General features: G+C 46.8%; 1 protein-coding gene across 2 annotated transcripts in view; it reads left to right on the top strand.

The window, feature by feature from the left end:
- Pum (pumilio) overlaps window positions 1-13,587 on the top strand; it is a 58,456-nt gene extending 44,869 nt beyond the window's left edge. The window contains exons 10-18 of one of the 2 annotated variants that reach the window (XM_076391291.1): window positions 9,130-9,516; window positions 10,042-10,282; window positions 10,877-11,041; window positions 11,296-11,415; window positions 11,501-11,795; window positions 11,868-12,108; window positions 12,287-12,677; window positions 12,771-12,939; window positions 13,050-13,587. In XM_076391291.1, the coding sequence (XP_076247406.1) occupies window positions 9,130-9,516; window positions 10,042-10,282; window positions 10,877-11,041; window positions 11,296-11,415; window positions 11,501-11,795; window positions 11,868-12,108; window positions 12,287-12,677; window positions 12,771-12,939; window positions 13,050-13,365 (2,325 nt within the window). In that variant the 3' untranslated portion in view covers window positions 13,366-13,587. The remainder of the gene's footprint in view (window positions 1-9,129; window positions 9,517-10,041; window positions 10,283-10,876; window positions 11,042-11,295; window positions 11,416-11,500; window positions 11,796-11,867; window positions 12,109-12,286; window positions 12,678-12,770; window positions 12,940-13,049) is intronic. The other variant, XM_076391292.1, reaches the window with a different exon arrangement.

Genomic DNA, 13,587 nt, shown 5'->3' with positions numbered 1-13,587 from the left:
TACTCTGACATTTCCTGTTGCTATTTTCCTGGACAAAATTGTTGATAACCGGTACTTTCCAATTTCTTCCGATCGATCCTATTTTGGGAAGAAGGGGAGCAATTAATTAAAACGATTTCGCCGGTTACTTCCGCCCGTCGACACGCTTTCACGAGCGATCGTTCACGGATGCGTTTTTATCGGGCAGGTTCAAAAGAGTTACGCTTCCAGCGATCGCTCTTACGAAATCTGGGGATGTATTCAGCCTGAAATCGCGTTTCCGATTTTTTCCCCGCTCTTAGTACACTTTTACTCTCGCTAAAAAGTTAACGAACGATGACTTTTTCGTATAGACATCCAGCGAACGAGTCTCTCGAAACAAAGCAGATAAGAAGCGTGAAATTCATAAGCGAATTTCTAAACTCCCTATCACTCTTGCGTAAATGCGGCCTCTGGTCGCTATTGGCGTGCGAGGAGTAGATTTGAATACGCGAAGGACTCGCGCTGGACTCTTTTTTTCGCGTGTTCGATCCGTGTTTCGACCTGACGCATAACGAGTGTCGCGTGGAAAGGAAAAAAAAAAAAAAAAACGTCAGGAAGAAGGTGGGGCCGGTTAACGGGCCATTAGACTGCGGCAGGGTGAGTTGGCCGCACCCCTGCGAGCAATCCAATAATAAAATCCGCGTCATTTGGCTAAAAGCTAGCGCGAGAGGGTATCTGGTATCAAGGTGTGGCCGGTCCCTTATCACGCGAGTTTGCCCCCAAAGCGAGCCACCGCTTCCTTCCTGTCTCCCATTTTTTCCACCCTCCTGGCGAATGGATGACGCGCGTTTGTTGGTCGAGACGCGCGGGAGAGTTTATTTTAATTGAATTTTCACAAGTAGGCTAGCGCCTGTAACGGGAAAAGCGAGGAGCGAGCGCGGGACCAGACCGCGGATAGACACGGTTACAATGGCCATTGTTTCGAGAGCCAGCTCGCGTCTACCGGCTACCCCGATAATTGCGAATCCGTTCCACATTCATTTTTCGTGGCGGGCGGATGGTCCCACGAAACTGGCAACCTGCATACAGCTCCCGGAGCGAACGTGTTTGAGGTAACGGTAACGGGTCGGGTACACGTTCCGACACGAGGTAGAATCGGCTCCGTTAGGGTCGGTTGCTTAATATCAAATACCAGAATATCAATGATACCTGTTGGATTGTTCATTTATCTGGCAGAAATTCGAATCTTTGAATGTCTGAAAATTCAAATCTCGCTAGATTCGAGTTCCCCTAGACTAAAATTCCTCTAAATTGGAATATTTGAACATTGGAAAATTGCCACGGGAATTCTGAAAAAGATGTACAAGAACTGTTCCATATGAGGGCGACAGGCGTTTACTGGTTCGACGTGTTTCTTGCTCCTGGTTAAGCGGAACTGGCAAGTTCGCAGGTGGCATCCACGGCTTCGTTTTTGTCCCAACGCATTTGCTTCCCGGATGACGCGCCAGATAGAGGCGTTCCACGCGAAAATGATCATTCTCTAGGCTCTGTGTTCGGAGGCCACGGAGAACGGTACAAATGCAGTAGCAAGGGTGTCGGTGTGCATCGACTGAGCTCTTGGATCAACTCGATCGATTCCCGGTGTGTCCACGGAAACCGGTTTCTACCGATGGAACATTAACACCAGCGGTTCTCCGCAACCATCGCGTGATTTACACCGGCTAACGGCGAAACCAGACGACTACTCTGATGTGCACGCATAGAAAGTTGCGGAACGACGCGCGTTATCTGGAACGAACGATGCTCGCCGCGAGACGACGATTTGCACGACACTTTTCTGAATGTTTCCTCGACACGCGCTGCGACCTCAGCAAAATTGCTTCGAGGACGAACTTCGAAAAAAGAAAAAGAAAAAAACCTTTAGATTTTGCGTGATGGCTTTAGGTGTACCTTTCAATCTATTAATAAGGATATTCATTAATTAGTGTCATTTTAAGTATTCTTAATCTTGATATCAAATTCGTGAATTTTAAGTAAATTTGATTTTAAGCAAATTCCTGTCGACTCGAGCTGATAACATGTATGTATAAAAGAGACAAGAATAGGATATTGCATTACTTTGATTAGTACTTTAACATATGAAATTTTCATTAGACTAGTGTCGATGTTATTGATCTTCTCTGCTGACCTCATTATTCCATACAAGAGTTAAAAATAATTGTCGTAGTAATATACTTTGTTCTCTGTAAATATTGTGGCAGATCTCTATACTATATTTTCTTATTTTGAATTTCATATTAAAAAATTTCAAATATTCAAATTACGATGCGTTGAATACACCAAATTGAATTTGGTGCTCAGAACTTATTCCATGCGCATGTGCTCGTCGAGCCAAAATCAAATGACCGAGCAACACAACTTCGCTGATTGTTACCCGCAGAGATTTATCAAAGCATCGAAGTTTTCACTCAAGTAAACCGCGCCGCGACGTTTCTCCTACGATGATTAATTAACCATTCCCTCTGGCTAATCTTAACACGTCTACACGCGAGTTCTACGCGGTGGAACGGTCGCGGTCGCGTTACGGTCAATGGGAAACGGACTGTGGAATACTGGCCAAGTTCGTGACTCGGTCGAATGTGCTCTGCAGAGAGGCTCTCGCCTACTCCCTCGGCTTTCCAGGCCGAGACTTACGTTCGAAGTAGTCTTGTCCTGAAAGCAGTAGCAATTTCAGGAAGCGATCGACATCTGCTAGTCGCCGTGCAATCGGACACCTCGACCCTTGACCCTCTTTCCGCGAAATGAATCCCCAGGATTGCGATCTTCGCCGTCGTCGCGTCGTCACGAATCCCTCTCCACAGTGTGGCGGCGAGTTACGTATCATCGCATGCAAATTCGTACGTTCCAGGCCCCCCGAGGCAGGATGTTACGAAACCAGAGAGCTCTAAATAATTCTTTTATACCGAGAGCCTAAGGGGACGAATAATTTCTCCTGCATCGATCGAGGCTCCTGTTGTTCTTGCACCGTTTTAATTGTTGCGCCCCAATTGTTCTTGATGCCTATCGAACCAGTTCTCGAGTCGCGTGGAAACGAACCGATACTCGATTCCTCGGAACGAGGAATATTCTTTATCGGAAGGACTATCTGGCTCTTGCGAGTTGCCGCGGGGCTGTTGGGAATATAATAAATAATCGAGCGAAATAGGATCGAAAGGACCATCGGGGGAACGTGCCTGGAGGTGGGCCGAAGTCGGACGATCGTTCAACGACCTGCATTGTGCCTTTTCGGTGGCCATCGATACGGGAATGCGATGGGAACCTCGAAGACACCCTGTATATTCCGTGCACGCAGTCAGGTGAGCTAACGGTGCTCTGGAGCGGTTAAGTAACGGGCTTCTCCACTATTTGTCGTTGTACTTTTATTTCACGCAAACGAGCCTGGTTCCGCGAATATACGCCACTTTGTGTCCCTCGCGAATTCCCTTTAATCGAAGAGAATAAAAGTTCGATCATCCCTGAAGACCACGGTTTCCAAGAGTTCGTGTCCTTCGTGTTCACTCGAGAGTTTTTCAAGATAATTGCTCTCCATAGCTTCCTCGATTGATTGCATAATTTATAAACTTGCCTCTCAGGTTTTCTTATTCTACTTACTCTGCTACACACGCATGAGTTGACATTTTTCTCCTCTAGCCCATCCGGCTCGTAAACGACTCGTCTGAGATCGATATTCAAATTCACGGGCACCGAAGGCGAGTTAATGACCGGTCGGCAGCGAAACGCTAATAAATATCGGTAGAAATTTGTCTTTGGCAAGGTGTGCGACAGGACTCGAGACTGCCGCGGCTTTCTGGTGACTCGGTCTGTTAGAATCAATAATACGCTCTCTCTCTCGGCGAGGAGATATGGTAATGTGGAGGGCCGAAATCTAGATTCGGTTCAGTTCAGCCTGGAAAGTTTTACGGGCTAGTTCCACCGTTCATTACCACGCTCGCAGATGCACGAACATTCGAGGCGGAGGCCGAACCTAGTACTGCCGCTGAAAAGTTTCCGCGCGCGAGACTATTCTCGCCATTCGCAGCTGCGTTTAGAATGAAAACGTGGGGAAATCAGAGTTGCCGCAGCGCACGGCTTTTACACTTCGCGTTATCGCGCCGCGACCATAATTTCGCGACTCGAGACTCGATGGAGAGACGTTAGAATACCTAATAATTCTTGGGACACGTGTGACACTACAAGGCCACTTTGACGAACGCCTTGGAGCTCGGTTTGTTAGCTCGATGATCGACAGAAGGAAGTGGACTCGAGCAGCAGCGTCTTCTCTAATCTTTTTTTAAACCCAGTAATTACTCTGATCTTAGTTGTAGTGTTCTGAATACACATGAAAATTTGTCAAGAAGTGAATAGGAATATTTTATTAACTCATAAAACAGACTTTCTCTTAGGCCAAACAAAAGTGGACCCTAGAGTGTTAATTATCTGCAAATCTCTATCAGAATACTTCCCCATATATTGTCCATCCGGTTAACTATGCAATTTTCATATACTAGAAACGCAGGAATGATAGAAAGTGCATTCCACAGGCTCTAGTAAAGTATCTCCCGCAGATTAGAATCTATCGACAGGTTTAGAATTCCTCTGAATGCGATGGCCCCGAATCATGCGTCAAGTTGGCGCGCAAGCGGCGTCAAGCGTGTCGCGGTCGATCAGCAAACCGTAACACGGGTCGAATTGAATATTCGCGAGAGCAATGCACATACCAGGGATGGGTCTCTCTGGGATGGGGGTTGACTAAAAACGCGCGTTATCGAAACACCGCTGGCACGGCATCCGCGCCCCGTTATCAACCTTTCTCTCGCGATCATTGTGACAATGCGAGACGATAAAACGGTGGCGGATACATGCTCCGATTCGAACCCGTTTGATGCGTCTACACTGCATCGATCTTCCGCGGTGCGCACATGGCTGACGGACAACGCTATTAACAGCGAAGTTATCGCGCGGCGCACGAACAAGCGCGTGTTCCGTGCGTTACAGTGATTTCTCTTCCGCTTTGGGGACAATGTTAACTGCCCTGCAATCGTGCTCTTGGGTGAGAAAAGGGACTCGGTGTGAAACGTGAGTCTTCAGAGAAATATCTCTGAATATTGTTAAGTCAGATATTATCCTATTTATAATTACTTCTGTGAGGTTCTAATGAATTTTTTACCGGACTGATTAAATTTAATTCTCAAGTTTTTGTAATGAGAAGCCTTATGCCCTAGATCTATTCTGAAGTCTGAATGATCGAAGACTCTTGCGCTCGACAGTATAATTCTATTATTATAGCGATGACTGCTCAACTATGAACACAAAAAAGAAAATAATTTTCTGAAAGACAGTTCTCAATTCCTCCTCCCATTTTCTGCAACCATAAAATGAAAAGTTGCAATGTACTTGCTCGGTTTCCACCGACTGCTCGCTGTTTTGTCAAGTCGAAGTCACCAGTCGAATTTTCGACGCGGCATCCGGCGAAACGGGCCGCAAGAAAGTTCACGGTTGCCAGTGTGCAGCAAATGTTGAAGTTACCCATTCGAAGCGCGTCGTTTTGAAAGTCAAACGAGCATAGCCGAAAGTTCGTTGAACCGCCGTTTCCTCCATCGGTGAACCCGTTTTCGCGATCGCGTTAACGTGGTATCTTCGCGTTAATGGCTCTTACATCGGCGATTACATCGCGTGGACCCTCCTCGATGCGCCGCTGCTAATCGAAGAACGGGCTTTGCGCCAATTCCTGGGCGTGCACTACTGCCCATAAGTATTTGAACGTCTGATGGAAGTAAATTAAAACGTCCATATCTCTATTTTAGTTAAAAAATCTTTCTACGTAGATTATCATCAGAGAATGCTATACTTAAAGCAAGTAATGGGAGTTGTATGTTGAAGATCTTATCAGCAAATAGACGATTAGCAATGAATTAAAACTTATACAGTTGCCACAATTACCCTATTTTTACCTGTCAGAGAGATTTTTATTAAAATAGAGATATGAATGTTCTAATTAAGCACGTTTCACCAAGTGTCGAAATATTTATGGACTGTGGTGCAACTGGCTAACATTGAAAAGTGAGCGCCTGGCTTTATCAGTACTCTCGTCTTTTTACGGTCCCCCGCTGTTCACGATCCCTTGCGTGTCAACGAAGGATTGACCTTATCTTTCGGGACGAGAGTTGGCCAATTGTATGGTTGTACCTGTTGTTAGAAATCTCACGTGTTTCATCAAGACTGGATGAATTACATTCGCAGTAGAATAGCTTCACGAAGAACGACTTCAGTTCTCGCTAGAATCAATGCTGCAAGATCGACCCAATTCGACTTGTGGAGCCCCTTCCTGTGAAATAAACAGGACAGTTATCTAAAGAAAGATTCAGCATCGTCGAAGCCATTATTTACGACCCACTGTCATAAGCGATTCTCTGACAGTCGCTTGTGTGATGGATGTCTTTTCTTGCACTGTCGTTAACCATGAATATTTCAGAACTTGTTTCCCCGTGGCGCTAGACCTGAACACATCGTTCTCTCTAATCTCTGCCGAGGTATAGACGCGATTTTCCCTTGATCAGGATCATTATCGGAATTCGAGGCGATACCCAGAGTCGGATGAGCGCGGGAGACACCAGTGACTCGGATCCAGGGAAAATCGAATGCCGCGAGCCATTAAGGCTGGATAATGGCCCAGAGGGTTTCCGAAAAATCTGGCAACGATTGTCACGGTCGACTCGTGCCAGATCCTCTCCCTCCCCTTTCCACGTGGCCACTCGAGTGTAGAGCAGGAGAGGAATCAATAGGCACTCGTACTGTAGCGCGCGGATTTGCGAGCCGCCGGCGGAAACCTTACGTATTCAACAGTGAGTCACACTTCGAGGAACGGCGCGTATGTGTCCCACGCCCCTCTTCTCTCACCTACGACAGGAGCATTGTTTCCCACCCTTGCCCAAAATCAAACGCTCTCCCCCCCCGAGTCTCGAGGATCCAGCCCCATTTTTTCAGCCCCCTTTTAAACGCAATCACCGTGATTTCCATTTAGGCGTTCGTTTCAACGCTTCCCCGGTTTCGAGGGCGCTAATGACTTCTGCGGTAATGGCTCTCGCTGCAACGCCATTCAAAAACTGTGCCGTGAATTGAGTAGCCTCTCAACCGTTCGCTCCTCGCGATACGTCGTCGAGCCTCAACCATGCAACGAGTTTGCCCTTCTGTTCCTCGGCTAATCTGTAACTTATTAATCAACCTGTTGGCTGACCAATACGGATAGAATGTTTGCCCGATAAGTAATTGGAACGTAATCGCTGGGCAAGTCGGGAAGATAAAGTCGATGGGGACATGCCTTGAAACTATAATTGGCCAACCTGTGAGCGATAAGATAGCGGTGTTAATAAACGATCCATAGACGTAACAAACGCGAAGCTGTAATATGGCACGCTCAGCGGGCTTCATGGTCGCAGAGACCTCTTGGAATGATAACTTCAGAACGAGTCCATCGAACCGTCTCTTCACGGTTTGGTTGCTTGCATAGGAAGTCCGCTAGGTAGAAGTGGGTCAAAGTTGGGCGGAATTTGGTCTTCCATGGACTCCCAAATTTTCCGCGTCGCAAAGATTTTTCACTGCACTGCGTATTGTAGATGTAGACGGAGTTGGTCGATTCAGGACGAGAAATCTGTGCCAGCTGTCGCTATAATGCTTCTAGCGATCCTCTTAATGCCTCTTTGTTTCAACGCATTCGCGTTGCGTTCTCTAAGAATTCTGATTGGGTACGAGGGAGTTTTCCAAGTTCAGCAGACCTTGAACGATACAAAGAGCGATGCCCACGGCTGGGAAAGAGGGGCTCCGAAGGTTTGCGCGTGGAATAATCATGAAACGTAACCGTGGCCTTGGTTCAAGCTCGAGCCGCTTCCGGAAGAGGTTAATACCCGAAACGCATCGCTGGCTCGAGGGGGCTGAAGCGTGTCGCGGATGGTTCAAGTTTCTACGCTCTCGCGGGTCGACTATTCGAACAATGCCTATTTATTTGCCAGATCGTTATCTTCGTTAAAGGTCCAAGACCACTTTTACGCTCGAACCGTAATGATAGCTTGAGGAAAGGTCGCGAGGTGAATCCCCCGTCTAGTAATTGGTGACGGCCAATTGCTTAATTCAAGGCGCACGCGTTCTTTCCACCAGACTACACAGACCCACCAAAGGTGATTTACTTGTGGCCGTAGACAGCGATTTGTTTCGCAATTTGTTGGCAATTCAAACGTTTGACAAGATCATAAATAACAGTTTGACGGTCCAGGAGGTTGCTCGTTCGCTCCCAGGTGGAGGTCAAGATCCTTTCACGCTCGGTTTTGAGATTTAAGAAGATGATTCAAGGTTCCTCGGCAGCGATTCCTTAAAGAGGAAGGCGGGGACAAGGCCGAGCCGATCGCGATTCGATGACTGTCCCGCCTCTACTACTACTGTCCCAGAGTGCTGCGTTTGTCGGTCAATTAGAGTCCAGAGTCAGTACCGGTAACACGGAGGCGAACGCTTGTCGGTGAATGTCCGCGGGGGGTCGTCGACCCAAGCCAACCTAGGCCTCCGACTCCCTCCGAGTCGACAGGTCTAACACCGTGTTTACGCCGTTACCTTAACTTGTCCTCTCTTACACTCTCCTCTGGCCCCTTCGAGGAGATCGACCTTGATCCGAAACTCGAAGCCAGACCCACTGAAATCCCGCCCAGTAACAGGATGTCGACATCGAAGTCTCGAGGCATTGATTACGTTACACGATCAACGACTCCTCGACTCTTCGGGAGATTCAATCTCCGTCGGGATTGGAATTCTGCCCAGAGTTCCTCGGCCATTGTCGAATAAATTAAGAGAAACAGTCTGACGTTGTCTGCGGGCACTTTTTCCCGAAAATTTGCGCCCCTCTGATCAGATAATTCTGTAAAGGAGAACGCCGAGAATAGACCGCGGATACATTGAAATACAAATAACTAAACATAGATCGAAACGCGAGGACCTCAGAGGAGCACTCGAATCTAAAATTACTGGTCGATTACGGGAACGAGCCTACCGTGCGTGTATCTATCCCCGCTGTAATCACTACCAACGACCGTGCACGCAATCACGCAGAACGAACGTGGAAACTATCATCGTGTGCTCTTCTTGCAGCAACTGTTCCGGAGCCAGCCACAAGGGGCCACGCCGCAGCAGTTACAATTACTGCAGCAACAGCAGCAGCAGCAACAGCAACAGTATCTAGCCGCATCCCAGGCCCAGCAGCAGCAGCAACAACAACCGCAACAAAATTTTGCGACGGCACCTTATACCGTGATCAGCGGCCAGGAACCTTATGTGGGCGCATTGATAGCTGGAGCACCGCCTCCAGTGGTACCGCAGTATTATGGGGTCGCGCCATGGGTCTACCCAGCAGGGCTGCTCCCTCAGGCACCTCCTCAGGCCGCGGCTCCACCACCTCCTAGGCGACCGCTGACACCGTCATCCGCCGCGGCCGCCGCAGCTGCCGCTCAAGACACTGCAAATAATTTGGCGCAGACTGTAAGCGGCTAATTAGTCTGTTTTCCGAAGCTGCCCAGACGGCTCAGATGCGCACGTGTTTAGAAATAAATCCTATTGTCGGCGAACTGCTTTTACCTCGCCTTCTGGTCATCCTTAGGCTTTTGATTCGTGGAAACTGACGTGGGGAGTGTTTTATGTGCAGCTTATATCTATGACTACGAGGCAAAACGATCTGTGGGTTATATTTTCAAGGAATTTGGCCTTAATTGAGATCGGATAAAATATAGAATTTATGTTTGCAAAAAGAGGGTATTGAACGAATTTTTTCACTTAAAAATGAGGGCTTAAGAGGACGCAAGTCCATCTTGAAATTTTAAAGGCCAATATCTTGTAGGTCATTCTGCCTTGCAACCACAGATATAACTGTTACCTATTCTGAACGTCCTCCTCTTGTAAGCTTCTTATATGCACCTCTTTTCTCTGAATAGATTTCTGATTACTCGCGCGCTTAGAAAAGAAGTAGAGTATAAAGTTGGTAGAGAGTATAAAGACGTGGTTTTTCAGGTCCAGGGTCAGTACCAAGTGATACCAGCGTACTACGATCAGAATGGATCCATAGTGATGGGCGGTGTGCGCGGTTTGAGTTCCGCGGCAACCCCTATGAGATTGGTCAGTCCAGCCCCTGTTTTGGTGAACAGAGCCCCGTCTCAACCACCCCCGGGACCACCTGCTCCACCACCCCCAAGTCTATATTCTCAGCCGACACCTACATCCCATAGTAATGCTACGCCTGGAGAATGTTTGGGTAAGATGTTTTGCTGTGAACGAACCTTGTGATTAAACTTCCCCGAAAGCAGTCATTAGCGCTGTAGATACGTGTCTGTGTGTTATTCTTTTGGATATCGATTCCACTTGTATCAAATTTCCGGGGTGGACGAATAAGAATTATCAGTTTAAATATCTCTGTATCTGTTTTCGAGTAACTTTATCTAAAATTTATGTCTCTTAATTCCAAAGATATTCCCAGTGATAATTCTTACTACTCCACCCAGTATAGTATATATAATATGTACATACATGCATGGCAGTGAATTGTATACCAATGAAGAAGATATACGTTTATATATACACACATGTCTATACCATTAACATTGGAACTTGTCAGTAACTTGTCAGTATCTGTATATACGTGTACACTCGCCACGTATATTAACCTCGTGACTAAAAAAGAAACAGAGAAACGTTGGTAGGAGAGATTTCGATGTTAAATAGCGGAAGCGTGTGCGTGTGTGTTGGAACGATTGTACCCGCTAGGCTTAATAGACGGTGTGAGGTTGGTAACGTACGGCAGATTAATTGATAACTAAGAGCGTGTGTGGGTTGCGGGCTTTCGGTGCAGGTCTGGCGGCGTGCAGTGCAGCAGCAGTGGTTGCACAAGCTCAGGCAGTCGCGGTGCAACAGGCGCAGCAGCAAGGATCAGGACTTGCCGCGGGTCTAGCGGCCCTAGGATATGGCGGCTCCCCTCTGGGGGCACTGGGCTCGCCAGCTCAACTCCAGAGCACAGGTATAGATCCCTGAAAACTAGTCGAGAGAAGTGTGTCTCTCTCTTCGAGTTCAAGCGTCGCCGGCGTCTTCGATTTCTTTGTACATAACCGAATCATATGTTGCATGCTTCTTTTGCGAGCGTATTCGTTTGTCCTTACTATGTTCTACGTATAAACCCTCTGTCAGTGACGTTTCCGTCATAGAATCGTGATTATCGCGTTACTTGCTTTTCCATCGATTCGTCCTCAGAACGAAGTGTCCCTTTGTTCGCAGGTCTGGGACTTGGCGCTTCTTCCACCGCGCGAAGAGATTCTTTTGATAGAAATACGTCTGCATTCAGCCCTAGCTTAGAGTACAGTCGCGCCAAATGGCCTCAGAGTTATGGAGCCCTTGGTAAGAGTCACTTGGTATTAGATTAAGGGAGAAACTCTCTGTTTTTGTTGATAGTAGTAATACATTTGTCTTGCTCTGCTTATAGGCACAGTGACAGCATCGCCCAGCCCATTAGGATTATCTTTAACCCCACCACCAACTTTGGGAGGATCTCTGGGTGGATTGGTCGGTGGAGCCAGCCGAGTCTCCGCTGCTCCCGGAGCTGAAGCTAAATTCCGCGCTAGCGCCGTTCCTGCTTTGACAGCTAATGGAGTTTTCGGCTCCAGTAGCTCTCTTTTCCCGAACCTGGTCGGCAAACCTGGTCGCGGTGGTACTACAAGTATTGGAGACAAAAATGCAGGAGGTCGATCACGTTTGTTGGAGGATTTCAGGAATAATCGGTACGTGATTGTAGAATTGTTATTTAATATGTATTATGAGCTTAGCTTACTCAGGCGTTAATCGTGTTATAGATTCCCCTGTCTTCAGCTGCGTGATTTGGCTAATCACATAGTCGAATTCAGCCAAGATCAGCATGGTTCCCGTTTCATCCAACAGAAATTAGAACGTGCCTCAGCTAGCGAGAAGCAGCTCGTGTTTCAAGAAATTCTCACCTCAGCTTACTCATTGATGACAGACGTTTTTGGAAATTATGTTATTCAGAAGTTCTTTGAATTCGGCACCCCGGAACAGAAGTCCACCCTTGCTCAAAAGGTATTCATTATAGTACTCATTCATCTATTCTGCATTATATTCAAAATGATGATCACCTTTGCGTGTCAGCTGACGTAAATTGATCGAAAATAATTCACATCTGATCTGGTAGTTGTAAGAGTCTACAATTTCTAGAGACCCTTTGCACTTTGCTACTTCTGTGCTCGTGTTGCATTAGGTTCGAGGACACGTACTGCCCTTGGCACTGCAGATGTACGGCTGTAGAGTGATTCAGAAGGCTCTTGAATCGATCGGGCCAGAGCAGCAGCAGGAGATAGTCCGAGAACTGGACGGGCATGTTCTGAAGTGTGTGAAAGATCAAAATGGAAACCACGTCGTGCAAAAGTGCATCGAGTGCGTCGAGCCACGAGCACTGCAGTTTGTGATCGGAGCATTCGCCGGTCAAGTCTATTCGCTGAGCACTCATCCTTATGGGTGCAGAGTGATTCAACGTATTCTCGAGCACTGCACTCCTGAGCAAACTCAGGGTATTCTACAAGAATTGCACGCTGCAACCGACCAACTCATTCAAGATCAATATGGCAATTACGTTATCCAGCACGTACTTGGTGAGTAACAAGCTTTATTCGCGAACTAGCACTTTCTATTTTTTTCCTTCTTCATAAGAAAGTTTATTACCTTCTTCTGCATATTTTTTTAAGAACACGGAAAACCGGAAGATAAGGCACAGTTGATCAGCAGTGTTAGGGGTAAAGTACTTACTCTATCGCAACACAAATTCGCGAGTAATGTTGTGGAGAAATGTGTAACTCATGCTACAAGACAAGAACGCGCTGTACTCATTGAGGAAGTTTGCGGCTTTAACGACAAGTAAGATTAATTTTTTCTTGAAATAAATAATAATCAAATATTAGATTCATTCGTCAGTTTTTCCCGATAAAACGATCTTACGATTAACTTTTACACGTGTTATGAAACAGCGCACTGAACGTCATGATGAAAGATCAGTATGCCAACTACGTAGTTCAGAAGATGATCGATGTAGCAGAACCAGCGCAGCGCAAAGTATTGATGCACAAGATCCGCCCCCACTTGGGCAGTTTACGCAAGTACACGTATGGCAAGCACATCATTGTCAAGCTAGAAAAGTTCTTCATGAAGACAGCGTCTGCAATGGGAGTGACGACGCCAGCTGGTGCTTCGAGTGGTGGAAGCGATCTCGGTCCAATCGGACCGCCAGCTTCGGCTGCTGGTACAGTATCTACACCAGCTCAGCAGCCAACGCAGGTTTTGTAAAGCGTACTGTTTCAGAAGGTATAAGCTTCTCCAGATCTTCGTACGTTCAAAGAAACACGTACCAAGACCTACGTAATATTTATTGAAACGTATCTATCGCCATTCATTTATGATGGACGAAGAAAAGAAGGGAGGATACATTTCTACGTGTCGTGTATTCGTCTTGTTCTGTCTTGGGATTATATAAAGCAAAAAAAAAAAGAGAATGCTCGTATTCGATTA

This window comes from Calliopsis andreniformis, unplaced genomic scaffold, assembly GCF_051401765.1.
Source record: "Calliopsis andreniformis isolate RMS-2024a unplaced genomic scaffold, iyCalAndr_principal scaffold0022, whole genome shotgun sequence".
NCBI lineage: Eukaryota > Metazoa > Arthropoda > Insecta > Hymenoptera > Andrenidae > Calliopsis > Calliopsis andreniformis.
The sequence above is the reverse complement of the archived record's forward strand: the minus strand, read 5'-3'. Positions and strand labels throughout refer to the sequence as shown.